Source organism: Mycteria americana, chromosome 9, assembly GCF_035582795.1.
Source record: "Mycteria americana isolate JAX WOST 10 ecotype Jacksonville Zoo and Gardens chromosome 9, USCA_MyAme_1.0, whole genome shotgun sequence".
NCBI classification, from domain to species: domain Eukaryota; kingdom Metazoa; phylum Chordata; class Aves; order Ciconiiformes; family Ciconiidae; genus Mycteria; species Mycteria americana.
Genome location: NC_134373.1, coordinates 9,385,534 through 9,413,398, shown reverse-complemented (window position 1 = coordinate 9,413,398; position 27,865 = coordinate 9,385,534). Strand labels below are relative to the sequence as shown.

At 43.6% G+C, this 27,865-nt stretch overlaps 1 protein-coding gene across 3 annotated transcripts in view; it reads left to right on the top strand.

Moving 5' to 3' along the window:
- Positions 1 to 1,347: 1,347 nt before the first annotated feature.
- STAT1 (signal transducer and activator of transcription 1) overlaps positions 1,348 to 27,865 on the top strand; it is a 33,222-nt gene continuing 6,704 nt past the window's right edge. For 2 of the 3 annotated variants that reach the window (XM_075511343.1, XM_075511344.1), the window contains exons 1-23: positions 2,301 to 2,424; positions 4,391 to 4,519; positions 5,179 to 5,323; positions 6,598 to 6,696; positions 9,210 to 9,305; positions 10,047 to 10,125; positions 11,832 to 11,923; positions 12,567 to 12,718; positions 12,976 to 13,134; positions 14,510 to 14,602; positions 15,105 to 15,164; positions 16,020 to 16,049; positions 16,136 to 16,229; positions 17,132 to 17,173; positions 17,672 to 17,755; positions 18,303 to 18,401; positions 18,895 to 19,030; positions 20,940 to 20,995; positions 22,115 to 22,209; positions 24,533 to 24,672; positions 25,976 to 26,161; positions 26,796 to 26,871; positions 27,338 to 27,440. In XM_075511343.1, coding sequence (XP_075367458.1) covers positions 4,392 to 4,519; positions 5,179 to 5,323; positions 6,598 to 6,696; positions 9,210 to 9,305; positions 10,047 to 10,125; positions 11,832 to 11,923; positions 12,567 to 12,718; positions 12,976 to 13,134; positions 14,510 to 14,602; positions 15,105 to 15,164; positions 16,020 to 16,049; positions 16,136 to 16,229; positions 17,132 to 17,173; positions 17,672 to 17,755; positions 18,303 to 18,401; positions 18,895 to 19,030; positions 20,940 to 20,995; positions 22,115 to 22,209; positions 24,533 to 24,672; positions 25,976 to 26,161; positions 26,796 to 26,871; positions 27,338 to 27,440 — 2,244 coding nt within the window. In that variant the 5' untranslated portion in view covers positions 2,301 to 2,424; position 4,391. Of the gene's footprint in view, positions 1,497 to 2,300; positions 2,425 to 4,390; positions 4,520 to 5,178; positions 5,324 to 6,597; positions 6,697 to 9,209; positions 9,306 to 10,046; positions 10,126 to 11,831; positions 11,924 to 12,566; positions 12,719 to 12,975; positions 13,135 to 14,509; positions 14,603 to 15,104; positions 15,165 to 16,019; positions 16,050 to 16,135; positions 16,230 to 17,131; positions 17,174 to 17,671; positions 17,756 to 18,302; positions 18,402 to 18,894; positions 19,031 to 20,939; positions 20,996 to 22,114; positions 22,210 to 24,532; positions 24,673 to 25,975; positions 26,162 to 26,795; positions 26,872 to 27,337; positions 27,441 to 27,865 lie in introns of those variants that run through there. The other variant, XM_075511345.1, reaches the window with a different exon arrangement.

Sequence of the window (27,865 nt, the reverse complement as noted above, 5' to 3'; positions counted from 1 at the left end):
GTAATTTTCTATAAGATAAATTTATACAGCCCAAGCCTCCTTTCATTAAAAAGTGAGAATTTTGCCCTTATGCCACTATGAGTAAGAATAGCGTTCTCTAGTAAAATGATAGAGGGGATGGGGGGAGAAAAACATCCTGAAAGGGATGCCTCAGATACTGCCAGAAGAAACGAAACGTCTGCACATCTGCTTTTAAGTACTTTTACTAACTGTGCTTGTGCTTTCACTGTGTTTTGCAGCAGCAAAGTCAAAAATAACAGGAAAAAGAAAATCACATCATTGTTCCATGCTTTGTGTCTTGACACATCACCATAATTATTTTAATTAAACAAATGTAAAAACTGTCAGTTACCTTCTACTATAGCTTTTATTTATAGCCACATTTATATCCACCACTTGGTAGCATTTCACGCCACAAAGTTTACTAAACAGACCTTCTATATACTTGGTTCTTCCATGGGCTAAGAATTGTCTCCTCCATCTGGGGAGAGAGGGGGATACAAAGGATACCGAAAAGGATGCAAGGATCCTGGAGACCTGCACCAAAGCCTGGACTTCAGTTCTTCCAGCTTTTGTTGATGCTTCATACACAAGACAAGAACAAACAAGACCGCGTGTGTCCAAGTAGCAGTATCAGTGTCCTAGCAAATAAGGCCGTTGAAAGAAAGATGACATGAAGGAAAACGAAACCTGTTTATCAAAAGATATTCAGTGGGAAGAAAACTCTCAACTGACAAAATGCCAGGAAGGATTAAACCACTCAGCCGCCTGCAGTTTATCAGCATTCTTAAAGTTTCCATAACTTGGATGGAAATCTGAGTTACAGTTCTTAAACAATTGCAACTGTGTTCGTACAATCCTTTAATGCACTTGCATGCCTTTCCTCCACCCATGCAATGCGGACGCTTGTGAGAAGGGCCGCCTTCAGACTCCTATGCCCCCGCTATCGCTTTCCAGAGCCAGCCTGTCACTGCGCCGGCTGAGTATCCCACCAACGGGAGTTGAAAGCCGGGAGATTTTCTCACCGCAACGCCGAAAAGCAGGTCGCTTTCTATTGCTTACAGTTCAGAACTACTTTTAACCTCCATTGCTTTAAACCCCCACCAATCCTGACGATGAGGAAAAGAAGCCGCTGCCGCCTCGCTAGGGAGAGCCGGGCCAGGCCGGGCGCCCGCGGCCAGGTGCCCGCCACCGCCCGGGGCCCGCAGCGGCCCCTCTCGCCGTGAGGCCGACTGCTCCGCTCACAGAGCGCGGACGCTGCGGCGGCCAGCCCGGGGGAAGGCGGGCGGGCAGGCGGCCTCCGCCGCTTTCGCTTTCGCCTTCCCCTCAGTCGGCCCTTTCCCCGAAGTCACGTGGTGCGGCTGTTCCCGGCTCGGCGCTCCCCCTCCCGCCGCGCCTGGCCCGGGCGGCCCGCTCCCTGAGGCGGCGGGGAGCCGGCACCCGCAGGCGGTCTTGGGCTGGTCGCCGGAAAAGGCTCCCAGAGCCTTACCCGAGAGGTGAGGGGAGGGTCGGCAGCTGGCTTCGAAGGAGAGGGGGGGAACGGCGCCCACAGCGCGGGGAGCTGCACGGCGGTGCAGTCGCTACATCTCAGGGACAGGGCAGCGGGGCGAACGCCCAGCGTAACTAAACCTACCGCTTCCTCAGACTAGCCCCCTCGCTGGCCAGCTCGCCATCCTTGGCTGCTGTCCGGAGATCGCCCACTGAGCTTTGCGCTTCCGTATCTTTCCTCCTGGGGCAACGGGAGTCATCTCCTAACGGCCTTCATCCCTGGCAGGGTCACCCCCCTTCCTGTGGGGACACCGCAACAGCACCGGCTGCCGCCCGGGCAGCAGCCCCTGCTCCTCTTTCACCTGTTACATCTGCTCACAAATCCCACTTTCTAAACGTCTTTTCGCTCCTTCTCGGCAGCTGCGCGTTCTCTCACACGTTTCCAGACTTCTAACACTGCCCGGCTCCAACGCACTTGGGAGCGCCAGGAGCCGACAGACGCGGCGGCCTGTCCCTGGGGACGGCGCTCACCCTATTTCTGCTTCGCCTGCTATTGCCACCGTGGCCGCGCCGGCTGGGCAGCCTTTTCTGAACAGGCGCACCCTCTCTCTACATTACACGCGTGGTGCTCCTGCAGCCCCTGCGCACTTTCCCGGGGCCGGCCGGCCGGGCAGGGTCCCCGAGCAGCCCCTCGGGGCGGACGGCAGCCCCGGCGGGGGGGGGAGCGCCGCGCCGGGAACACCCCGCCTCCCCTACGCGGAAGGAAAAGGGCTGTGGGCGGGGCAGCCCGGCGCCGCCGCGCGTCCATTGGCCGGGGCGGCGGGGGCTGGGCTCTGATTGGCCCTGCGGCCAGCCCCCCGCTCCGCGGCCGTGCGGGTATTTCTGGGCGCAGGCGGGGGTCGCGGCGCGGAGCCGGAGTGCAGCCTCGTCCCACAAGTAAGTACGGCGGCGCGGGTGGGGGCTAGCGGTCGCCAACGGCCGCGGCGAGGGCGGGCCGGGGCTGGCAGAGCTGCCCGCCCGGCCCGGCAGGGGAGGGGGGAACACGACGTGGGGGAGCGCTGTCCGCCCCGCCGAGCGCGGTGGCGGGGGAGGCGTGCGAGGTCGCAGGCGGCAGGGACGGCTGTCCCCCGCCCTTCGCTCCTGAACTGCCGTCGCGGGGGTTGGCGGCGATCGCCACCCGGGAAAGTCGGGAATGACACGAGGAATGGAATTGTTAGGAGGCGGCGGGTTAGAGGCGGTTAGAGCGCGGCCGGGAGGGAGTCCGAGCTTAGCCGTGGCAGACACCCCCGAGCAGGGCGTTAGCGAGGCACCCAGACCCCCGCCAGCTGCAACTAAGGCGCCTTTTCTCCAGAGATGCATACGGGCTGCGATCCTATTGCCCCTGCCCCAGGGAAGGCAGAACAGCGAAATGCGTTTTCCATCCCACACCGCTTCATTTGTCAGTTTGTCAATGGCAGGCTGAGCCCTATATCCCAGTATTGGTCTCTCTACTGCCTTTTCCGCAAAAGGGGCTGAATTCCCACTTTTTCCAGTGTTTCCCTGCTTGCATCCCCAAGGATTGCATTTGCTGCATTATCATATTGCTAACAGGCTCTTTGGATGGTTCTCTGCCACCGCTCCTAAGTCATTTCCCAGTCTCATTGCTTTAAGAAACAGGAAGACTGGAGTACTTCTTCGTTTAAGCAGCAGGGGGAAAAAAATGGACTAACTTCATTCATTTAGACAAATTCTTCCCCCTTTCCTCACTAATGTCATGTTTAACTCTTTGCCTTGGTGCCACTACAGCGTATTCAAATGCTGCGTTACCCGTAATCTGAATCCCATGTGCATCAAAATCCTCAAAGCCCTCACTTTAAACATAATAGCATTCCTAACTCTCATGCCACTTGGCAGCAGAGGGGACTGGCATACAAACACTAATGGGGTTTGGCAGGAAGCCATGTATAAGATAGTCCTTCACCCCAGTGCTGCCCTGTTCCTTAGATAGGCCTTACCACCCTTTTTTAAAAGTTGCAGATGCAAGTGGTCTTGCATCTCACCACCCATATTATCAGCCTGGACTGTTCCTTAGACATATCTTTACATGCAGTTTCCACTACAAGATGCTAACCTGCAGCCCGTGAGGAGACAGTAACAGGCCTGCAGAGACCATATATCAGCCACTCTGTCATAGAAGTGTTATTGTACAGCACAGCTTCTCTCAGTCACATTAGTTCATTTTGAGTAACCTGTGTCTGCTGCACAGATTACTTGAATTTAGCATGAAAATTTTATCATGGGAACTAAGGCATATAGTAGAAAAAACCTCTTTCCAATACTTCTCCATTTAAAGCGATTTGAGATCTAGTCCATTTTCAGAGCAGGCAAGCAGGGACACAAATAGCACCTGAAGATGGGCCCCTAGAGGTTTCTTTGGTTTCCCACTCGCACTCTTGGTGATGTGAGTACATCTGCACCAACAAAAGGTGAAACGCCACATACAGGATCTCGATCCTGCAGAGTACAGGTCAAACACACAGGTCCTCATTCCCATATCCCTACTAAGCAAGAGTGGTAACACTACCAGTACCCTAAATGCTGTGAAAAGGGGTTCAAAGGAAAAAGATGCAAGTTTTCATAGGGCAGGGTGATTTTGCTTTAAGTTATTTTTCACGTAGTGCACTGTCTTCATTTGCAAATTTTTTTTTTAAATTAAGCGTAGAAGTTGTATTCAGTTCTAATGATTAGCTTTCTAAAACTGTTGCAGCTGAAAAGAAAATGGTGTTGTTTGCTGGAAATGCTTTTCCTTCCTACTCCTCCAATTTTGCCAATGTTCATGAAAACTTTAAATGAGTTACTTTTCACCAGTTCAGTCCAAATATTAAACATTTACACATTTTTTTTCCCTACTTCCCCTCCTCAGGATGACTCAGTGGTATCAGCTACAGCAACTTGATTCCAAGTTTTTGGAGCAAGTTCACCAGCTATATGATGACAGCTTTCCTATGGAGATCAGACAGTACCTGGCACAGTGGCTGGAAAACCAGGACTGGTAAGCATAGAAACTGGCCTTCAGGTTGTGTGATAACTAGTGTTCTCATACAAGCAGTTACAGGCAGCAGAAGAATACTGGGGAAGCAAGCTGCTAGGTGAACCTTTGCTGGTAGGACGCTTCAGTAGCTGTGTGGGTGCTATAGCCTGTGTTCCTGCCCCTCTCCAGGGCTTTGTAGAGGGGCCTGACACCTAGACTAACAAGTATACTATCTCATATTTCCCTCAGTTGGTCTGTAACAAAAGTGTCTGTTTTAAGACCGATCAGTTACTGCCTTGGCAGCTCGGTCTCACTGTTTGCAGACTTTGAACTTTTACCAAGACTTTGAACTTTTACCAAGATTTCTGTGGAGTGTCTTCTTTTAGAAGGGTGGTACAGCATGCACACACATCAGGTTCACTTTTAGCTTCTTGATGTGCATGGAAGGAGTAAACAAAGTTGCACAGAATGTGGCAAGAATAATACAGAGAAAAACAACATTTCTGTATCAAGGAAAGTAAAGTTGAGAGAATGAAACTAGCTTATGTTTGAAGGTAATTCTTACTGCTTGCATATACTACAACTGGAGTTGGGGATTAAAAATAAAGTACTCCCGTATGCATTTCTTGAATGCTGTATTGAAAGTGTATTTAACACAAGCATGCCTTAAATTATTCTAGGGAACACGCAGCCAACAATGTATCTTTTGCTACGGTGTTATTCCATGACCTGCTGTCACAGCTTGATGATCAATTCAGTAGATTCTTGATAGAAAACAACTTTTTGCTGCAACACAACATAAGGAAAAGCAAACGTAATCTTCAGGTACGCCTGGGGTATATGCCTATGCACTTGCTTGAATAGCTTCAGTAGTGCAATTGGATGCCTTTAAGCAAACTACACTGCCATGAGAGATTTTTGCAAAGAATGTGTGAGAATCCTGATTTAAAAGCCAGAATTCAAATGTTGCTCCACTTGTGTTTTAATTGGAAAGTTACAGTTTCATTACAGTTTCTGAGAATTCTAGGAAAAAGGAAGTTGTAGTTTGTAAGGTGTTGACTATATGTGTTTGGAGTGCTTACTCAAATGTAGTTTTGCTTACCCCACCTCCTTCACCAGCCAGTTTCCTCAGTGTACTAATGAGCTTCTGATGCAGAAGAAACACAGGGGAAGAAGTCCTTCCCATGCAACTGCAGAACTACAGTTAATAGCAAAAGGACTTGTCATTAGACAGCACTGCTGTGCATCGTATTGTACTGACAAAGAAAAGGGCCAAAGCAATTGGTAGTGAGTGGCAGCACAGAACGTGTCCTTAGTGGACTTAATTACTTATGTTAGCCAGTCCTCCCCTCCTCCCTGTAGGGCTCCATGCCAGAGGATCTTCCCCAGGGTCACCTTCTCCACAGACTATTTCCCACACACCTAGCTTCTCCTCACCACAAGTCGGTGACTAGGGGACTGTTTTCTGAGGAGAGGAGAGCATGACCAGGCTGTACTTACCTGATAGTAACTATAGATCAGCAATGAAAGATCAGTCAAGAAGGCTGGTACAACTCAGCGACCCCTGGGGCAGCACTATCCTGGGCAGAGCGGGGTAATACTCAGAGCATGTTTCAACTTTGTATGCATGTAAAAAACAGTAAGGTTGAATTTTTATCTAGCCTTGACTGCATGTTCATAAATGGCAGCTAAGATGCCTCCTTTACATCACTGAGCAAGAGCTGTACATGTCGAACTAGAACAACCGCCCTTCAAAACCAGCAGCTATACTTCAAAGGTGCGGGAGGGTGGCTCTCAAGAGAGGACAAGCTCTCTCTAGGAGTGTAGGGTAGCATCTCACTTCTCCCAGTAATGTGTCTGATCCTTTCCTGTTGTTTTGTGCCAAGCCCCATCTCTTTGTACACTAATGAACTAAAATAGAAACTTATTCTTGGAGATGGTTGCAGCTGTCACACTCCCTGTAGTCTTGGAGCATGCTATGACCAACGTGTGCCTTGAGGCTCACACACAGTCACCCACTAATCTTTTTGCTAATCGGTTTACTGAAGGACAAGAAATTATGAGTATGAACTTTAATGATAGACTGTCTCTAATGCCAGGATAACTTCCAAGAAGACCCAATACACATGGCAATGATCATCTACAGCTGTCTGAAAGAAGAGAGGAAAATACTGAACAGCGCCCAGTTGTCAAATCAGGTAACACTCCTGGAATGTCTACTGCAGTTGTATCTACTCCTTCCTATTATTTGGGACAGAGGAAGTGGAAGAAGACTGAAAGAAGAAACAGGCTGTCCTCCCTTTGCCCAACAATATGTTTCATAAAGACAGAAGAGTGAGCGCTGATATGTACCCAGCTAGACAGTGTGGCTTGTTTGTGCTGTATGAAGCATTTGGAGGGGAAATGGCCAGGAAGTAATTTTTATTCCTTAAGTGATGTAAAAGCTACCCTGTTTTTCTAATGCTTCTGTAGTATAGCCTGATGTGCTCATCAGATTTTATTACAATTTAATAATTAGTGCTTGCCTAATTCCTCCAGCAAGATTTTAGCTTTTTTCTTCTGCATTTGTCCTGGTTTTGGCTGGGATAGAGTTAGTTTTCTTCCTAGTAGCTGGTATAGTGCTGTGTTTTGGATTTTAGTATGAGAATAATATTGATAATACGCTGATGTTTTGGCTGTTGCTAAACAGTGTTTACACTAGCCAAGGATTCTTCAGCTTCCCCTGCTCTGCCAGGCTCACAAGAAGCTGGGAGGGGGCACAGCCCAACTGCCCAAAGGGCTATTCCATACCATATGGCGTCGTGCTCAGTATAGAAACTGGGGGGAGTTGGCCAGGGGGTAGCGATCGCTGCTTGGGGACAGGCTGGGTGTCAGTCAGTGGGTGGTGAGCGGTTGTATCACTGTTGTCCCGTCCCCCCCCCCCCCCCCCCCCCCTTTGGGTTTTGTTCCTCTCTCTCGTTGTTTTCCTTCTCATTACAATTTATTATTATTATTTTTTTGTTCCAATTATTAAACTGTTCTTATCTCAACCTACGAGTTTTCTTACTTTTGCTTTTCCAATTCTCTCCTAAATCCCACCAGGGCAGGGGGGGGAGGGTGAGCGAGTGGCTGGGTGGTACTTAATTGCCCACTGGGTCTAAACCACAACAGCATTTTACTCCTGAATTTACTCTGTATTAAGCAGCTGAGCCTTGGTGCTTCTCTGGACTGTCTCTCTGGGAAAACGATCCATCATTCTCCTTCTCAGTTATCTCCAAGTATTTCTTTCTATTTTTTCTTTTTTTTTAAAATGAAGCCCATTTCTTTCCTTGAACCATAGGTAAAGCTGTATTCTTCTCCTTCCTCATCTGTTCTCTGACTTTCCATCTTTTTTGTTTTTCCTTTGCAAGAACTGTTTTGCAATTAAAAAAAATTCTGCAGCTGGGCAAGGCATGCAAACTACATAGCTAGATGCAATCCATTTATGTAATAATAAAGTGATGACTGACCAAGCACATTAAGTTCCAATACTGAAATGCTTCCCTCTAGGGCAACTTTTTGACTGTGTGTTGGTAGAGTGGGAAGAGCACTCGGGCATAGGCTTTCAACAAGGGGCCTAATAGAACTGTGTCCAAAACAGCTCCTTTAAAAATGTGACTCTGACAGAGCCCTTGTAGCTGCAGCACAGCTGTTCAGTTTCTGTTCTGGCACATGACAAAGTAGTCCCAGCTGCCTTTCCAGCACACAATACATTTGGGTCATCAAAAAGGGAAATAAGTCCTCCTATACTTACTGTTGGCACTAGGTACAACACCATGCCCTACCTCTGCTTTCTGGTAAACATTCTCACTTCCCAAAGCTGAGAAGATAAAATGCAGAGCAAGCACAAGTATGAGCATCGTAAAAACTGAAGGAGAATCCTGAATGTTAGAGTATGCTCAGATTGCCTAAATAGTCTGACTTAAGTCTAGGATGGGGGACCTTTGGCAGTTTACCAAAATAAATACTTTAGATGACCTTAGCTTAAGTGGAAGCGTTAATCAGAGCAACAATGCGTACCCAACTGTCCCACTCTGGAGGAACAGCAAGTTTCTAACACCAATAGTACTGTTAATGCATGGAACAAAAAAAATCCTGTCTTTCAAATTACTGCAACTCTCCCTGAGTGACGTCATGCAGTAAACTTCCTGAATGATATTGAGGTCAGCTTTCAAAGAAACTATACAGACATCTAAAATGTGCTTGAATGCCCTGTAGGAAAGAAATTGCATACCAAGTTACCCCATTGACCTGTACACAGAGCTATCTTGTTCTTGCTCTTAGCCCGTTTCTCCCCATGTGCTGTATGGATGAATCTAATACTTGTTGTGGATGTCATCCAGCCTTCAGGGTTGTTGTTTTCTTGAAATACATTTAGAAGATACATGAAGATAAGCAAACAAAATAATGGATTTGTGCAGAGAGAAAACAGAATATGTTTATAGCTTTATGTTGCTATGATAAAAAAAAATGCAGCATCACCACACAACAGGCATTTTTAATCCTCCCTTGTTTCTTGCAAATTCACCTGAACTCAATCTCATGTTACAAAACCTTAGTATGATTTATCAGAACAAACCATGCTTCATCAGGTTGTTTGTCAACAAAAGCCACTAACATATTAACGAAAAAAGTATTTTCTGTCATGGGTCACTGGTTTGACTTCTGTTGTTGTTCTGCTTGCTTCCCTCAGATGGAAGTGGGGAACATACAGAACACTGTGATTGGGATGCTGGACAAACAGAAGGAGCTTGATGCAAAAGTTAAGGCTGTAAAGAACAGTGTAATCGTAAGTATAGTATAACTATTTAAAGTAGTGTTTGCTGATTCACAGATGTTGAAAAGCTTTCAGTACTTAAGACTTTCTAAAATGACAAAAATAAAGGTAATGGTTTGGTTTTCAAGTCTATAACCAGTGATTGTCTGAAAATAGAAAGTAATTATTTGTCAGTAACACCATAATACAGATTGGAATTTGACTGGGTTAGCAAGATCAAGTTTCCTGTGCCTAAATTTTAGCAACAAAAACATTTTACCCATCTGAAATACTAGCAACTGAGGAAAAACTCTTAAGAAATCATATACTGACCAATTTGTTGTTAACTGGAAGACATTTTCATTTAGCATATAGATGTTTATTGTCTTAACAAATACTGTCATGGCAGAAAGCTTTTCTCCAAGAAATACCTAAGAATTTGAAAGTTTGTTTAAAATGCTGTGTGCTGTTCCAAGTCTTTCCACTGTAGCCTAGGTTCTCCTAAACTCTGTGAACTTAAATGGCTAGACAATGAGAGCTTTTCCATATTTTATAATTTACAGATTTTAGTTAGCTGAGAAGAGGGAGGGAGAGGGAATAGAAGGTGATTAAGTTTAGGGATATTTCCTGTTAGGGAGTTCAGGAAGAGGCATTGCTACAAAACTGGACTTCATCTCTGTAAAGGGCTGGTACCAGGCAGTTCCTAATCAGAAGTAGTCTTGCATTAGATGAAAGTATTGAATAATTGTGGCCACCTTCATTTGTGCTTTATAGGATGTGGAGCAAGACATCAAGACATTAGAGGATATGCAAGATGAATATGACTTTAAATGTAAAACCTTGCAGAACAGAGGTGAGTAATTTATCAAGGACATACCCTATTGCATACAGTTTGTGAGAGTAAACTCTGCTGTCTTATGTCAGGAAACTAAACCTAACAATATGTGGCCCGAGTTACTGGTAATGTCCCTCCTTTATTAATCCTGCTTTGGTAACGTCCCTCCTTCATTAATTCTGCTTCACACTGAAACCTAAATTCCTGGAAACGCATTCTCTGCATCTGTCTGTTCTTACAAGTAAGAAAGCCTCTTTGTTAACGCAGCGTTCCTTTGTCCTTTACATCCCTTTGCTACTAGAAATAGCAAACCCTACAGACTCTGTGACCGTTCAACCATACACCTAAATAGTTAAGTTTAGGCTTCTCTTTGCCATCTTGTATTTCACAAGTGCCTTCCTGCTTCAAGTTTTGTAGGCTTTTGTGTACTGAGGGAAGCACATGCAGCTGTAGTCCACACTGGTTTCATTATATAGATCTGTCTGGTTTTTTTGACTACTTTGTTCTAGAAAAGGCTTCAGTTTCCAATTCAAGTGGGCAGTCGACTGTCCCTCAGAACAGGGACGTGTTCAGAAGGTACTAAGGGGAACACTGAGCCACAATCTTGCTCTTTGTACCTGGGGGCAGGTAGTGCTTCCATGAGGCGGACGGGAACCTCTAACTTAAGGTCAGTAGGCAGCAGAGGTGGTAGCTAGGGCAACTATGTAGTATCTGTCAGCCTGGGCTACCCTCAGGAGGCTGTAAACATCCTCCCTTGAAATAACAGTTAACTTCTGTTGCCAGGTTAGGTAAGTTGAATGATTCATGTCTAAAGTCAGCAGGAGAACAAATTGCTCAGTGTGTATCTTTACACAATATAATCATTGTTTTAAATTAGGCTCTTGCTCTAAAAAGCAAGTGATCTCACATCTCAATTACTTCACTGGGATAGCGGCTTTTCCTTGCATTAGTGTTTTAACTGTAGACTCTTTCCTTTCAGAAGGGGGAAAGGAGGAATCAAAAAAAAATCTAGGAGGCAGTAAATATTTCCTCCCTTAATGTCCTGGTTTCAGCTGAGATAGAGTTAATTTTCTTTATAGTGGCTGGCATGGGGCTATGTTTTGGATTTGTGCCGAAGACAGTGTTGATAATACAGAGAAGTTTTAGTTGTTGCTGCACTGGTCAAGGACTTTTCAGCTTCCCGTGCTCTGCCAGGTGCACAAGAAGCTGGGAGGGGACACGGGTGGGACAGCTGACCCCAACTGACCAAAGGGCTATTCCATACCACGTGATGTCATGCTCAGCATAGAAAGCTGGGGAAGAAGGAGGAAGGGGGGACATTTGGAGTGATGGCGTTTGTCTTCCCAAGTCACCGTTACGGGTGATGGAGCCCTGCTTTCCTGGAGATGGCTGAACACCTTCCTGCCCATGGGAAGGAGTGAAGGAATTCCTTGCTTTGCTTGCGTGCGCAGCTTCTGCTTTACCTATTAAACTGTCTTTATCTCAACCCACGAGTTTTCTTACTTTTGCTCTTCCAATTCTCTCCCCTATCCCACCGGGTGGTGAGTGAGCAAGCAGCTGCATGGTGCTTAGTTGCCAGCTGGGGCTAAGCCATAACACTTAAGCTTTAAAGATACACTTCATTTGACATTACCCAGGCAGGTCTCCTCTCCCCACAGTGTTTCCCCCACCCATACTTCAGCACTCCTTCAGCCTCACCTTCACAATTTGGACTTATTTTACAGAGCATGAGTCCAACAGTGTGTCGCAGGAGGAATATAAGAAAGAACAGATGAATCTCCAGAAGATGTTTTTATCACTTGACCTGAAGAGAAAGGTAGTGCTCAAGTTTTCTTTCAGAAGGCAACAGCACTTCATTTTGAACACGTGTTTGTTTTCATTGGGTTGACATAACAAATTATATAAAAGAAAAGTTTTCTGCTACTATCAGTTGAACTAAGATTTCATTCTTTCCATCCTGACTGAGAATCTAGAATCTCTGTAAGCAATTTTATTTCTCTTCTAGCAGCCTTTATCAAACTCTGTCAGGTAAAGCTAAAAGAACAATGAGAGGGAAAAGGTGTCATATCAATAGTCATGTTCTTGAGGAAAAAAAAATTAAAAAATTTGCAGCTATATTAGAATTAAATGTGCTCACTCTTGTTGCAGTGCTCAAATCTACAGCAAGCACTGGGTGATCCCAGACATACACTTGGGACATACACAGATGTGAGACACTGGCTCTTCAGAATTCAGCGATACTGAATGTGCTATGTTTCTCCATTGTTTCTCCACTTAATCTAGCAAATACTCCAGCTAAAAAGAAGCAGGTGTTTTTAGAAAACATCCTCTGTTGACAGAAACTATTACTTTGAGGTCCTTGCCAAGCTTTGCAAGACAGATAGCATTAGCTAAGACAGTACTTAGTTTTCCTGTATGAAGTATTTTTAATAAACAGGGTAACTTAATAATCTCTATAGGAAGTGGTGAACAAGATAATACAGCTGCTGAACACCACAGAGCACACACAGAGTGCTCTTATTAATGAGGAGCTGGTGGAGTGGAAACACAGGCAACAGACTGCATGCATTGGTGGCCCACCCAACGCCTGTCTTGACCAGCTACAGAACTGGTAAGTCTCTAGTCAAGGACTGCATTGGACAGGAATTTGAAGTGTGTTATGAAGGAACACCAGATCTGTGAAATATACTGATTATTTATATTACGCATTTTCATTCTGTCACAGCATAGCTACATTTCATTGATTTTGTTACCTCACCACACTTCCAGTGTGCACTGCCTAGTCCTTAGGGACAGTCACCTGGCTGGTGTCTCAGCATTATTACTATACAAAAACATGCTCAAAGTAATAAGATTGTGTAATTGTAGGTTCACCATTGTTGCTGAAAGTCTACAGCAAGTTCGTCAGCAGCTCAAAAAGCTTGAGGAACTGGAACAGAAGTTTACCTACGACCCTGATCCCATCACAAAAAACAAACAAGTTCTGCAAGACCGAACACACAGTCTTTTCAAACAACTCATCCAGAGGTAACAGACAAGGGTCTTTTTGTGTTTGCCCGAGTAAAGGGATGGAGAGCACCTTGCCTTCTGTTCCCTCAATATTTCCTGCACGCTAATTTTTCATTTTCTGAGGTTTTCCTAAGTTTGTCACAAACATTAAACTAAATGACTGGTTTTGAGATTTGCCCTATCTAAGGTTTCCAGTGGTTTAGGCCCATGGCAAGGGTTTGTGATCAGCCATCATTTAAGTTAGCAGGAGCTATGCTACAATAGGCATTGATTACAGAATCAAACTCCCACTCTGTTAGTCCATTTCTTGCTTTAAGCTTCAGCCCTGCAAAGTTCAAGTAAATGGAGACACAAAACCATCTGCACCAAGCTATGCCCAAGATAAATACACACTAGATTCTCCAAGCCTGTGTCTCTGGATGCATCCTTTTTGTCTCCAGCATGGGGAGGCCAGCCCTATTTCTGTACCATCTCTATAAGGCAAGTTACTGTAGCTGGTTGTTGCCCCCACATAAGATCAGAATCCCATTCTGTAAACATACAGTAGACAAAAGTTCATGCTGCAGAAGGCTTGAGAATAGCAGATAAGAGCAGGGGCTTAGATACAGTAGGTAACACCCTGTACAGGGGGCTAGAACCCGAGGTTTCCAGAGTCCCATTCAGATGCTTTGACCACTAATCTTCAATTGGAACACACAGGTACTGCTTTTCAATGAAGTGAAGGCAATGTAGAAGCCCAACTGCTGTTTAGTTATCTTGCCTGTGAGTATAGTGGAAGGAAAAGTCTTCGTGCTGCCTAGGACTTTGTAACAATAGAAATACTTCAGGATTTATGGCTACACAGCACAGTGCTACACGAAAGGTGCCCAAGATGGCAACAGTTTGGGGTTCATCAGAAGGTTAGCCTCAGGAGTTTGCTTCATGGGGTTAGCTAGCCCTCACCAAATCCCCAGATAGCTTATCTAGCTCTTGGGCATGTGTTGTTACATAGCACTGTCTCACAGCACTGTAACCGTAAGAATTTAGCAAGCACTGGGAACAGCAAGTGAAGGAACACTCCTCACTTGGATTATACTGGTTACGTGACAGTGTTTACATGCTGTTTGATTTCAGGGAAGTTTCAGGTAGCACTCTCCTTCCCCAAGCCATCAATGTATTTAGGAAGAGCCAGACCTTATGAAATCACTTCATACTTGCAATATTTCTAGCCCCATTGATACAAGTGAAAGAAACCAACACACAGACCTCTGTATAGAGTGAAACTGAATTAATAAAGTGTATAATACTACTGGTAAATCACCATTCTTTTAAAGTTCAATTTTTAAATGTAATTTCTTATTCCTTAAAGACAACTTTGATAAATCAAAGTGCCTTTAATCTGTTCTTTCCATAGCTCCTTTGTGGTAGAGAGGCAGCCTTGCATGCCAACACATCCTCAGAGGCCATTAGTCCTGAAGACAGGGGTACAGTTTACTGTAAAGCTAAGGTATGTTTTCCCCTTCCCACTTCTTGTTTTGTGGTAAGCTTTTCATGTCATTGGCTTCCTACAGCTGAGAGGATTGCACATCTTACAGTATAGCCTAAGTGCTGAGGTCAGGAGGAGGAAAGTGCTACGTGGCAAGGGGATGTCTTCTAGCAAAGTTTTAACTTGCATTTAGCTTTTACCCTTTACCAGAAGTGTGGGGTATTGAATGTATAAGAAACACAACCAAACAGCAGAACAGACACATGCAGACACTTTATCATGCAAAAGAACTCATTTGCCCATCTAGTTTCCTCTCTAAATCAGGACGTGGGATCAGTGTCTGCAGACCTTGCTAATTTATCCTGTCACTGCATCTATGCTCTCTTGTACGGAGCAAGCTTGGAGCCTGTATGTGGCCCCGAGTTGTGCAGCTTAAATATACCTGTGATAAGCAGTGCAGTACAAGAGAACCTGTCTTTTGCAATTGGAGTCCTTTTAAAAAAAAACAAACTTTTCTTTCCAGGTTGCTGGTGAAATTGCAGGAATTGAACTACAACTTGAAAGTGAAAGTTTTATTTGATAAGTACGTTGCATTTTTCTCATCCCTGTATACGTTAATGGTAAGCAGTCCCTGCATTCAGAAATCCAAAAGGCAGTCATATTTTAAGTGTTGAGTTGGCCAGGAGCAGGCTGGTTCTCCATGGCAGCAGGTACATCCTCCCTTTTTCTTACCCATGCCCTTGCTCTCAATATCTCTCTGCCATTAGAGACACGTCACAAAGTACAGAAGGCCTCAGCATTTGCTTTAAGGACAGGGAAAGAAATGGAACAGGCTCTCCAAAATAACAACAGTGGCTGTAAGGTCATGAAAGGGGGCTGTGCTTTTAAGAAAGCAAGTGAGTGTTTGTCTTCCCATTTGAGTCTTTAGGGGGCATTCTGTTCATTTGACACAGCTCTGGGCTCCAGAAACTTGCATGGAATGGGGGAAAGGAAAAGAAATTCCTACATGGGTGTGGGAGCTGAGGCTTTGAGAAGTGCACCAGATATAATGCAACTCAGTAAAATCTGGAGTGGTGGGAAAACCAATTCAAGTGATGCAGCAATTTATTCAAGAAGTTGTATGGTTTGAAAGCAGATTTAGAATGGCAGTACTATATAACTTTTTTCTCAGAGCAAGAGTTAAAGCCTATGTAGTGAAAGAAAGGACTTGCTTTGATTATATAGCCCCCATAGCAAAATTTACACATCAGTAAAAGATAGCCTGTGTAGCACAACATTTATTTTGACTGCTTGAACCAATTGCCTCCTCTTTTGCACAAAAGATTTCACAGAAGCATTTCACCAGCTCTTAGTCAGCTACTAAAACAAACACCCACATTTTCTGTGTCTGGCAGGATCTTTAAGAGATTTTTATTTTGTCTTTTTTTTTTTTTGACAGGGATGTAAGTGAGAAGAACTCGGTCAAAGGGTACGTGGCATTACAGTTTGGTATATTAATATTGGGTTCTTTCAATGAATTTGAGACACAATTCTTTTCTCTCTCTCTTTCTGAAGGTTCAGGAAATTTAATATTTTGGGAACAAACACGAAAGTAATGAATATGGAAGAATCAACTAATGGAAGTCTAGCAGCAGAATTCAGGCACTTGGTAGGAGATTTTCTTCTTTTATTGACACAGCCATTTAATTATGTGGGTAGAGGGTGTGGTAGGAAGGAGACAAATTGCTTTTGTTATTGAAGTCATTGTTTACTTTTGTATAAGAGGAACTGTGAACATCTCTCCTTTTTCTTTGTTCTTCCCTTTTTGAAATCTTTGGCCTGTTTCAATTGAAATGCTATTGCTTTTGTCACTGAAATAGGGCCAGAAAGGCAAACGAGTATTTGCTGCCATACAGCTTATGTTGCAACGAGTTCTTTGGAGGAGAAAGAAAAAGAAGCCTAGAAGTGCTCTTTTGGGCCTTTCAGAGGAAGGCCGGTAGGTAGGAAAGCTTGGAGCAGTCTAGAGAGCTTTGAAACCAGAAGGGGAAAATTGTCTAGGAAGGGGCAGCTACAACAAATTCAGCGCCTTCAACAGAGTATACAACACTTTCGATCTACAGATTGTGAGATAAGTCAGATTCGTTACAACAGGAAGGGAAAGATGCAAGCCCTGAACCAGTGAACGTTGAATTCTCCCTTCCTCCCTTCATTGTCCAGAACAGACACTGTCTGGAGTTTATTGTGCAATTCAGAGGGGTACTTTGATAAACCAGTATTTCCTCTGATCCTTCCTGATTTCACACTGCTTCTGTTCTTATAAGGCCTCTTACATAAAAGCATTACATCATAAGGCTACAACATCTATTTTCACAGATGAATGGTTTATAAAAGAGTACTAGTTACCTATAGTTTAACCTTTTGGCTTCCACAGCTTAGAACCAAATAGGATCAGACACTAGTGCAGCAAGTTTGCATTCAGTTGAGCAACTAGAGGATGCAAATATTTGCATCCTCTAACACTTTCATTTGTGGCTGAGGTAAATGAGTGACGGGGGTTTTTTTTGTTTGCAGCAACTGAAAGAACAGAAAAATGCAGGAAGCAGAACAAATGAGGTAAGCAGCACTAACCTTGTTTGTAAAGCCTTTGCATAATACTAAAAAGGCATTCAACCATTTAAGACAATGCTCTGCTCAGTGCCATGAAGAAACACACAGGATGACAGATCAATAGGAGATGGGTTCCACGTTTCTAGGAAACAATCTACGTAGGAGGTGTCTACAAATGAGAACTAGTGCCAGAATGGTGTCCCTCTGGACTCTCCCTCATTGCACTTTAACAGGACTTTCTAGCAAGGACAGATTTTTGACAGAATTTTCTGTGGCTTCAGGGTAGAAGCCAAAACAAAAAAAAGAAGTGCCTAGAGAGTACCTATTCTAGCATGCAGTTTTAGGAAGTTAGCATTATCACTTGACTTTGACCTGTAAACTGTTTCTGAGGTCCAGAGCAAGTAACCTTGGGCAGAACAGGTTTCTCCCCATGATAAATCCCCTTACCTTTCCCCCAAACAATTTTCAGTCCCTGAAAGATTACTTTTTTTTTTTCCTTTACAGGGTCCTCTCATTGTAACAGAAGAACTTCACTCACTGAGTTTTGAGACACAGCTGTGCCAGCCTGGCTTGGTAATAGACCTAGAGGTATGTCTTAGATGAAAAAGACAGATGGACTTAAATCCCTGTATGTCATTCACGCTGACAATCTAGCCTTTCTCTTTTTTTTTTTTTTTAAAGTACTTGGATGTCAAACACTTTCAGTTATTTCGAAATATATGAATGACACTTCATAACATCTCTGTATATACACATACAGTGAGAATGCTGTTAATGGAGAATGGGTAAATAAGAGTAGATGTGCTTTGCAAAGTATCTGGTAACCAACCCTGTGGTTTAAGCTCTCTGGGTATCAGTTTCCATTTATTTCAAAAGCAATGTGCTATGAACTCTGTTACTATCACTGCTATCATAACTGACACTAAATGGAAGTCTTTATCAGAGAAAAGTCACCCGAGTCTTCCTAGTACTTCATCATACTGATGCTTTCTCCCCTCCATACAAACTTCAAGTGAAAGAGTTAAGAACATGCAAGCAAGGAATTGCAATGGAAACACGTTTGTGGGTAATCTAGAGGAGGACTGCAGCAGGGGTACGGGATAGCCTGACATGTTTCCTTTTGCATCCCTTTCAGACCACATCCCTTCCCATTGTTGTGATCTCAAACGTAAGCCAGCTTCCAAGTGGATGGGCTTCTATCTTATGGTTCAACATGCTGTCTACTGATCCCAAGGTATTTGAAAAAAAAATCAGAAATACTATGTGTCATTTTCAAGCATTGTCTGTATACAAGTGGCTGCTGCATTTTTTCCGTGCAAATGACTTAGTGGCTTTCAGGTGTAGAGAGACAGAGAGGCACAGTGACTTACTTCCCTATCCTAAACAGAGCTATGTTTGAAACCCACATAAGGGTATTATACATTGTATTCGGTATATACAGTACACAGTGAGAAGCCAAATGAACATTCAAGAATTCAAATACAGTGCACTGGAGTAATCTAGGAATTCTACCACTGGGAGAAGACAAGTCCAAAGCAAAGTTCTGGAGATTGCTTTTCCTGGTAAAGAGTGCCTGTCAGAATAGTAGCCTGCTATCAGAGTTGTCTCAAGCTGACATTGATTCTTAAATCTGCGTTCTGTTTTGGCAGTGCACTTTTGTAAATTCAAGTGGCATTCCAAAATTAACATTTATTAACTGTAGATTGTATTTTTCCCTTCCATTTTAGAACTTGTCCTTCTTTCTGAATCCGCCTTATGCAAAGTGGTCTCAACTTTCTGAAGTTCTGAGTTGGCAGTTTTCTTCTGTAACAAAGAGAGGACTTAATGCAGATCAGCTGAGCATGCTGGGAGAGAAGCTACTTGGTATGGTCTGCTTCCATTACTTTAAACCTTTTGGTTCTACTGAACAAGCAGATGGCCTGTTTGAATTGAAGCTAGTTCTACATCTTTTCTGCAATCTATTTTAAGTTTTCATTTCCTCTCACACCTTTTCCCCGGCTCATACAATATCACTTTATAGCAATGAAGTGTTTTCCAGTTTTCAATATGGTGCAGTTTGCAAATGAAGGTCAGGTCATGAAAAAAACCTGCGGTTCTAACTTAGGAGTTCTGTGCATTAGGGCAGTGCAGATTGGGGCTACTTCTGCCTTTTGAAGAGCTACTGAAGTAACACACATGTTTAGTTGATCTTTGATGTGGCTTTTTCTTGGTATTTTTTTGGTTTTGTTTTTGGGTTTGTTTGGGGTTTTTAAATCCATCTCCATTAATTTTAACTTCGTGCATGCCACCAACAGTGGGGGTTTACTCTATCTGCATAAACACAGTTGCAATATCAAAGTGCAAACATGATGAAACTGTTAAAGGATATCAAATCGAACATCTCCCAGATGAGAGTCCTTAGTGAAAGCCTAATCAGCCATGACTCTTGTTTTCCAAACTCCTTGTCAGTTTGCCCGATAGATAAGGCACTTGACATGGCTACTGAGTTTGCATAGTAGACTCTAGATAAAAATACTGTTGATTCCATATATTCCACTAGTCCTTAAGTTTCAGGAAGTGTTTATATTTGCAGGGTTTTGACACTAGTGGGTCTAGGTGGCAAGTACAGCATTCCAGTCTAATTCCCTTCCTCTAGTTTCGCCAAGACATAAGATCTGACAAAAAGCTTAATGATTTAATAGATTACTTTTCAGAATTCTGCAAGGAGAGTAATTTTTATCAGTCTAGTTAACCATCATGAATACAAAGTGACCACTGACATATTTCAATGGTCAAGTTGCATTTCAGGACTTCAGAGATTCTTTGTCAAGTTCTGGTAACAGTAGGGGTGCTATTTAAGTCTTATACTTCTAGCTGTAGAGATTTCACTACTGAAAAAATCCAGGTAGCTAAAACACTATATATTCAGGATCCCTTAGTGCAAGGGGATACAGAATCTAACAGGGTGCCAGAATACAACTCACCTGCTGTTTTTGTGATGTGAATGTTGACAGAATCTTGGTGTCTTAACACTAGCAGCATCAGAAACAAGCTCCCTAACCCAATTTAATTTTAGAGAGATGAGGGAAAAGCAGCGTATTTCTGACTTTACTGAAATCCATAGCATGATCTGTATGAAAAGAATTTGGCTCTGAATACAGTCAAGGTCTACAAAGCTCTAGCTACTGTAGTCACAGTGTAGGATTTTTTTGTGGTTTTGATGTGGTTACAAAAAACTGTTGACATAAAAACAAGGTGGGGGGGAAAGGATTGCAACAGGAATGAGATGAGTCTGTAGTTGGGGCAGACCTAGGAGTCAAGAGTTTCTGGGGCAAAAGCCTACAAGTCACCAGAATTGAGACAGGAAATCGCTTAATCTCAGAAAGATGTTGTAGGGTCTGCTGAGCTCCTACAGAAAAGCTTATGGGTTGCAGTTTTCTTGTTTTGCTGGGGAAGGCATGTGCAAGACTTCAGTCTCCTTCCTGGAAGCGTTTTGAACCTGGCAAGCATTAGGGGTAGCACAGCATAGAAAGTGTCAGAATGAATTCGTTCCTATTACACAAGGTCTGTTTAAACACATTTGGTCATTCGCATGCAGTGAACTTCTCCAGAGGGGAACTCTGCAAGCTCTCCCTGCCGTAGCCATGAAAATACTGTAGCCTTGCGTTTCTTTTCCTCGTCCAACAGCTCAGAGCTGTAAATAAACACTCAGAACTTGGTGCTACAAGTACTTCCCTTTCAGTCTTACTAAGTAACTTATGGAACATGACTGAAGTCAATTTACTCTGTTCAGGGCCAGCAAGTGGAGGATCTCACGATGGCCTTATTCCTTGGACAAGATTCTGCAAGGTATGAACTCTGTTTAAAAATTGAGATGGAAGAGGGAGCTTTGTCTTGTCTTTTGGGTGGGTTTGTTTTTCAGGGTGCTCTTTTTTCCAATAATGTACTCGAATTATTCTAGAGCTTACATAATTGTGGGAGATTTTGGTGGTGAGGTTAAAGTAGCAGAAGCAGGAGGAAAAAGGCCTTGTAATAGCAAGGAGCAGATGATTGAGCCTTGTAAACTATACAGAAAAATGCATCTTTCAAACACAGCATCTTCATTATTATTAATGCAATTGCTATTAATAGAATAGTTCTCCATTTTAACTATTACAGAAAGTGTCAAAAAAACCCCCAGCGAGATGAGCAATTCTTCTCTGTCATAGTGAAGGACATTTCCCAGACCAGGGGCAACTGGATTAGGGTGAGGATTAGCACAGGGCAGCCAAGAGGGTCAGCATGACAGCAGAAGGCCACATCATGAGATTTCATAACCCCTGCTGCAGCAAGACAGGAGGACTCTTCACACTTTCTTTGGCTTTAGACCCTAAACTGGTATCGATAAGCAGATGACGACAGCAGAGAGGAGCAGACTCCAGGGGAAGAGCAAAGCTCTGGTGACCTACGAGCACTCAAGTTCATTAATATGAGTGTCTCATGAGGAACTGAAATGTGAGTCTGAACAGAAAGTGTCTCTAAGCTGTTCTGCTAGCCAGCCTGGTTGAAAGCCCCACGGGATGGTTTGGATGTCCGAGAGCTCCAATAAGGACAGTACCCAAGCAGGAACCAGAGCCTTTTCTCTGCTCTTAGACCAGTGTTGTTGCATGAGAGGCGATGGATCACATGTTTGTGGGTACTGTAGGCTCAGGCAGGCATTTCTCTCACACTGCCTCTTGCCTTAAGATTCAGTACATGATTCATTCCCAATAGTTTCTGTCTTCCTGGAGTAGAGAAACAGCAGGGGAGAAAAAAAAAAATCATAAGAGAATACAGGGAAGGTGGGAAAGAAGAAAAAGGGAAGAAAAATGCAAGAAGTAGATGCTGGCAGGATTGAGAGCTTGCTTCCTCTCTGCTTAACAAAACTCATGTTTCATTATTCCTGTTCTCCCCTCTCCCACCCCTGCCTTTCCATATTCTGAATTTCAGGAAAATATAAATGATAAAAATTTCCCCTTTTGGCTGTGGATTGAGGGAATCCTGGAGCTTATTAAGAAACACCTCCTGTGTCTCTGGAATGATGGGTAAGACCTGAGTGAAGTTAACAAAGATGTGGTCATTGCCTCAGACCTTCCGTTTAGGCTAGCAGTTGCATCCTCAGGTTGTGAAGTTGTTTGTGCAGATACCTTGGAACTTGCAACCAGAAAAATCTGAGGCAAATGAATTCCAATAGCGAGGAAGTCTCTAATGAGGCAATTGCTTAAAGCAAAAGCATCAGATAACCAAGCTGTCCCATTTAAGTCACAGAGCAGGGCTTTGAACATTTAGATTTTTTTTTGTCTCTGCTCCCACTATAAGTAGGTTCTTTCCACACCCTAGAACAGAGCCTTTTTTGTGTTTGACAGGGAAGACTAAACTACGACAAAGTATGTCATAAAGTGATCATCCATCTTAAAAAAAAAAAAAAAGAAACAAAACACACACCACCACCAACAAACAAACATCCCACAAGCAAACATTATTGTGAGCCTCCTCTAGGTGACAGCAGCCAGACTCTGAATTTCTGTCTGCAACATGAGTCCAGGCAGTAGTCTTTACTGATTTTAACAGACTATTATTAATTAGTAAGACTCTGCCAGATGGAAAGCCAGTTCCATTTGCCCTTTTAATACGGGTTAGTAAACTTCTGATTGTAGTATTGCTGATTTCAGAAGTAATTGCTGCCAGGAACAGGTTCAGCCAAGGTCACAATCCTGCATTTTAGGTTCAGCCACATTAAGACACCCTGTCAATAGCACACACAGTGGAACATCCTAGTATCCCACAAGTTTGCAGGATCTACAACAGCAGGATTGCTCTGTCTTGCTGTATTCAGCAGCAGGCTTCAAATTATTACCCCCTAGCTCCAGATGAGTTCTGTTGAAGCCCTTTATAGTACAAGCCTTGTTTCATTGCCTAAGGCCTAGATATTTCTTAGCTAAATGGACGCCAGTGCAGCAGGATCTTTTGCCACCATTACTGAAGCAGAGTTGCAGTTCTCTCCCATTTGGTGTTCCGCCTCAATATGGCTGCGTGCCTACACGATTGTTTTTGCATGTGGTAGTATACAGTCTTGAATAGCATTACTCATTGCTCTCAGTTGTGAGAGCAATCCCCTGCGTAGGGTTTCACAGAAAGAAGAGGTGCAAGTTAAATCCTGAACGTAATCAAAACCAGAGATTTAGTACTATTAGTTTTTCCTCTCTTAGCTGGCTTTGTTGGATAGTCACAGATCTTTGTTTTCTAGAAAGGCAAAAAGGGAAACTGAAGGGAAAACTATTGCAAACAGCAAAGATACTTGAGTGGGAAAGAGACAAATCTATAGTATTCATTAGGATAGAGATTCCCCTTGTATACAAAAGAAGAGGTATTACAGCTTCAAGAACACTTGCCTTTCTTAATACTTGGGGGATAGGAAGGCTAAAGACTATCATTATACACAGTACATTTGCTATCAAGCAGATTTGTTACTCAAAGCATGCCATTTCAAAAAAAAAAAACCCACACCCAAAAAACCCACAAGACAGGACAGCTTACAGCACCTGAAATTTCTAAGCAAAAATCACGATTATTTAGTAGTATTTGTGCAAAAAGCACTTTCCCTAACTTAATGCACGGAAAGACAGTAGCAGTAGTACTTTCCAAGTAGTACTCAAACCTTCATTATTGATGGAGCATTTTGAGGAATAAGCAGCAATTCAAAGAAATTCTGACCCTTTAAAAAAAAAAGCAACCGGGGTTTGACCAGGGCTATGCCCTAGTGCTGGCTTGTACAACTCCCTCCACTGTACCTATTCAGACCAATCCATTTCTTAAAATTACTGTACTGGCCTCCTTGCCTACACAACAACATTTGCTGAGCATAGTGTATTTGGGGGGGGGTTAAAGTCACACAAGCTTAACAGCTCACCTAGAAAATGAGCACAAGGAATAAAACAAACCCCACATCTGTATGATGCAATCTAGTAGCTGGCAAACTTTGTTTCATCAGTCAAAGAGGAGAAACAGCCTTTCCTTAATATACTTTTGAGGTTAAAACTGCTAGCTGGGATCTGACCGTATTGCACACACATAACTTTACTTCTGCTTCCACAGCAGAAGACAATCCCTTTTATTCCAAGCTCAGAAAAATGATTGTATAAGCCACCAGGCAAAAGGAAGAGTGCAGGGGAAGCTGTGGCAATTCACGGCTTCCACAGGGCAGCTCCAGCCTGTCAGTCCTACTGCTAACTTCCTAGCTGTTCACAGGACAAAGCCTTCTGTGAGGCTTTTCCAAGTACTTTAGCTTTTTAGTTTTCCTAGCTAGCCCAGCACAGCTTAGATTTTATGTTGAGGAGTAAACTCAGCTTTTTCTTTTCAACATTACAGCTGCATCATGGGTTTCATCAGTAAAGAGAAAGAACGTGCTTTATTGAAGGACCAGAGTCCAGGAACATTTTTACTAAGATTCAGTGAAAGCAGCAGAGAGGGAGCAATCACATTTACTTGGGTAGAAGGATCTCAAAATGGTAAGTCAGAAACAGAGAATATCTTTGTCTTCAAAATATAAGCTTACATCAGAACACAAAGTCTTTACACTCTTCTCTTTCCCACTGAGAACCAATACAACACACCACCCTAGCAGTCCTCACCCTTACAAGCAACAGGCCACAAGCCATAGCAGACACATACCTGCCTTGGTGTAGTTCATAAGCCACACAGTGGATTGTTCAGGGTTTCAGCTGGGATTAATAACACTTCCCAGGTACTGCTTCTGGCCTGGAAGTTTGTTGAGGACAAACTGCCTAGGCTGTCTCCCCTGCCTCCTTAGGGTCTCTCTTAGCAAGACACCTTTAACACATACACATCTGCATCTACCTCCAAACCTATATCACCTTCCTCATCAGAGATTTTTCTCCCACGACTTCACCTTGCATGCAGCACTCCTTTTTCAAACACCTTTCTTTAAGCTTTCATGGTCCAACATACCTGTTCCTTCCCACACCCTCCTCAGGTAAACCACATATTCACTTACCTCATTTTCCTAGCAGTACTCCTTCTGCCTGTTTCCAGAAGGACAGATGAAGAGCTTGGTTCTTCAGTTAGCTGGCCTACTCTCTCACCCTCCTTCAAGGAAGCCTAGAGACTTAAAAGCTGCAAAAAGATATAATCTCCCTTGTATCCAATCCAATCAGGGTTCTTCCCTTCTCATGCTACTAAAATCAACCCCACCTGCCAGGATGCTGCAGCTGTTGACACTTCACTTAGTGGAGCCCAAGACCTACAACAGCTGGAAGAGAAACTGCTGAATGTACTTGAATGATTTCTTTCCCTTTGCTGCCTTCATACCTGAGGCATCCAAAAATTGAGCAAAGAAGGGTGATAGGATTCACAGCGTTCAGGGAGGCTTTATCTGTCTCTCTTTATGATTCATGAAAGCCCCAAGTGGTGCATTAGGCTCAAACTTCCTAATAGGCAATAGAGTTTGAATGACATGATTTGGAAGATGGTTGAAAAGGTGGCACAACTTTAATTAGTTAGTGAAATATTGCAGTTAATTTCCACAGACAGGTCACCCCAGTCATTCTGAATACAAAATACACCAAGAGCCATCACTATACACTTTCCCCCTATAAGCCTTCGTACCCCACAAAACAATTGTGCTCCCTTTGACAGTCATTAAATATTTATCTGCAGCACAGTAGGTGTCATCCAGGTAAGCCTTTTGCTCAAGTGACCTCTGAATTTGTGGAAGTGGCTGCGGCTTTTCTGGGTAGTTTTAGAAAAAGCTTTGAAACCACCTTTAAGAGTCGCTGCTTCTCTCATCTGCAGAGCCCCAGTTCCATTCGGTAGAGCCATACACCAAGAAGGAGCTTTCTGCTGTTACTTTCCCTGATATCATTCGCAACTACAAAGTGATGGCAGCTGAAAACATTCCTGAAAATCCACTGAGATTTCTGTACCCAGATATACCCAAAGACAATGCCTTTGGCAAATACTACTCCAGGCCTAAGGAGGGTGAGTGCTTATAAATGGCTCATAGAGCATAAGTGTGATGTTTGTTCTTGAGGTACTTGGGCACCGTATCATTTCTGTGGCATGGAAAGAAAGGGTAGCAGTTGGACTGAGTCTTGGCAGCCTAACCCATGCGTGAGTGCTGCTCAGCTGAAAGGTGAGAACAGGCACTTAAGCTTTAGTAGGTTAAGAAAAGGTCTGTTTTTAAAGAGGCACAACATGAGATCTAGTCAGATCAAAACCTGAAAACATAATTGTCGCTGGCCCTCTTAGTTCTGCTTTCATGTGAGATATTTCAGAGATGTAGCTTCCCACTAACAGCTGGAACCATGACTTGTATTTGACTATTACACAGGACTGATCCTGGCTGGGTGGGCCTGGCAGGATGTGTTGATACAGCTACGTCAAACTTTAGGGGAGGTTTTATTCCTTATTTTCTATAGGGGAAAAGCAAAAAGGAAAATCTGACTGAAAAATGGAATAACTTAACCATAGTGCTGTAAAATGCATGAGAGAGAGACTTGCACATTATCTGGGTCACAGGCTTTATTTTTGGTACAATAAAGATGGCAATGTGAAGTAAATGTGCTAAAAAAAACCCAAGCTGTTCTTTTTTTTTTTTTTTTCCTCCTTGAAGCACCAGAGCCTATGGATTTGGATGGTCCCAAGGGAAATGGCTACATCAAGACTGAGTTAATCTCTGTATCTGAAGTGTAAGTTTCCACAGAAATGCTGGATTTCTAGGAACTGGTCATAACTTTTTAGCTGTAATTCATGTCCCTTCACAACATTTAAGGTGTAGGTGCCCCTGTCAAATCTTTTCTCGCTTTCTCTTTGAGGATCTGATCACACCACATTCATGCAGTGCTGTATTTGAAAAACCATTTTTAGGTAAAACCCTAGAATCTTGCAGGTAGTTGTACTGGCAAATAATTTCTTGAAAAGCAAGTTCTTAAAGACTTGTTGGACTTGTTTGATTAGAATGTAGATCACTGAGTAGTCCCAGCTTTCATTTAAAGCCATGCTAGCTTTGCAAAGCATGGTGTATTTCTTACAGGCTAGGTCTTCTCAACAAGAGCCCTCATTAGTGGCCCTGCTGGACTCGGGGCCAGACATGGTAGCCCAGCTGTGCCTCACGTCTTTAGTGAAGGTTTGTCCCTGCTCTTCTCCTTCTATTAGCCACCCTTCCAGGCTCCAGTCTCCAGAAAATCTGCTCCCCATGTCTCCTGAAGACTTTGATGCGGTGTCCGAGATGGTGGACCCAGCAGAGATTGATACTGTGGTACGTATCACAAACCAGCCTTTTGCGGGAGGGTTGAGCCGGAACTTGCTTTTTTCCTTTTTTTCCCTTCAAAGATACATCAGACACTTAACACAAGCTAACACTTCAGAACGTGTCTGTTCAAATGCGTAGGAAAAGCTGGGAATCCAGAGTTTGACTGGGATTGCTGTCAGTTGTTCTTTCCACTTGTTTGTGGGGATAGGAGTGAAGAACAGGAGAGCGAAGCTTCCAGTGTGTATCTTGCAGGGGAAGGGAAGGCGGGAGGGGAGGAAGGAGTAACGCTGTAGTCCTTCCTGCGGGGTCTGAGGTGGGGAGGGAAGCTAGAACAGGTATGGAGCTTGGAAGCGTTGCCCTGCCAGTGCTGGCAAGGTACAGCCTGTTAGCAGAGCAGCGTCGTCCTTTCGGGGTGTACTTCAGAAAAAAAT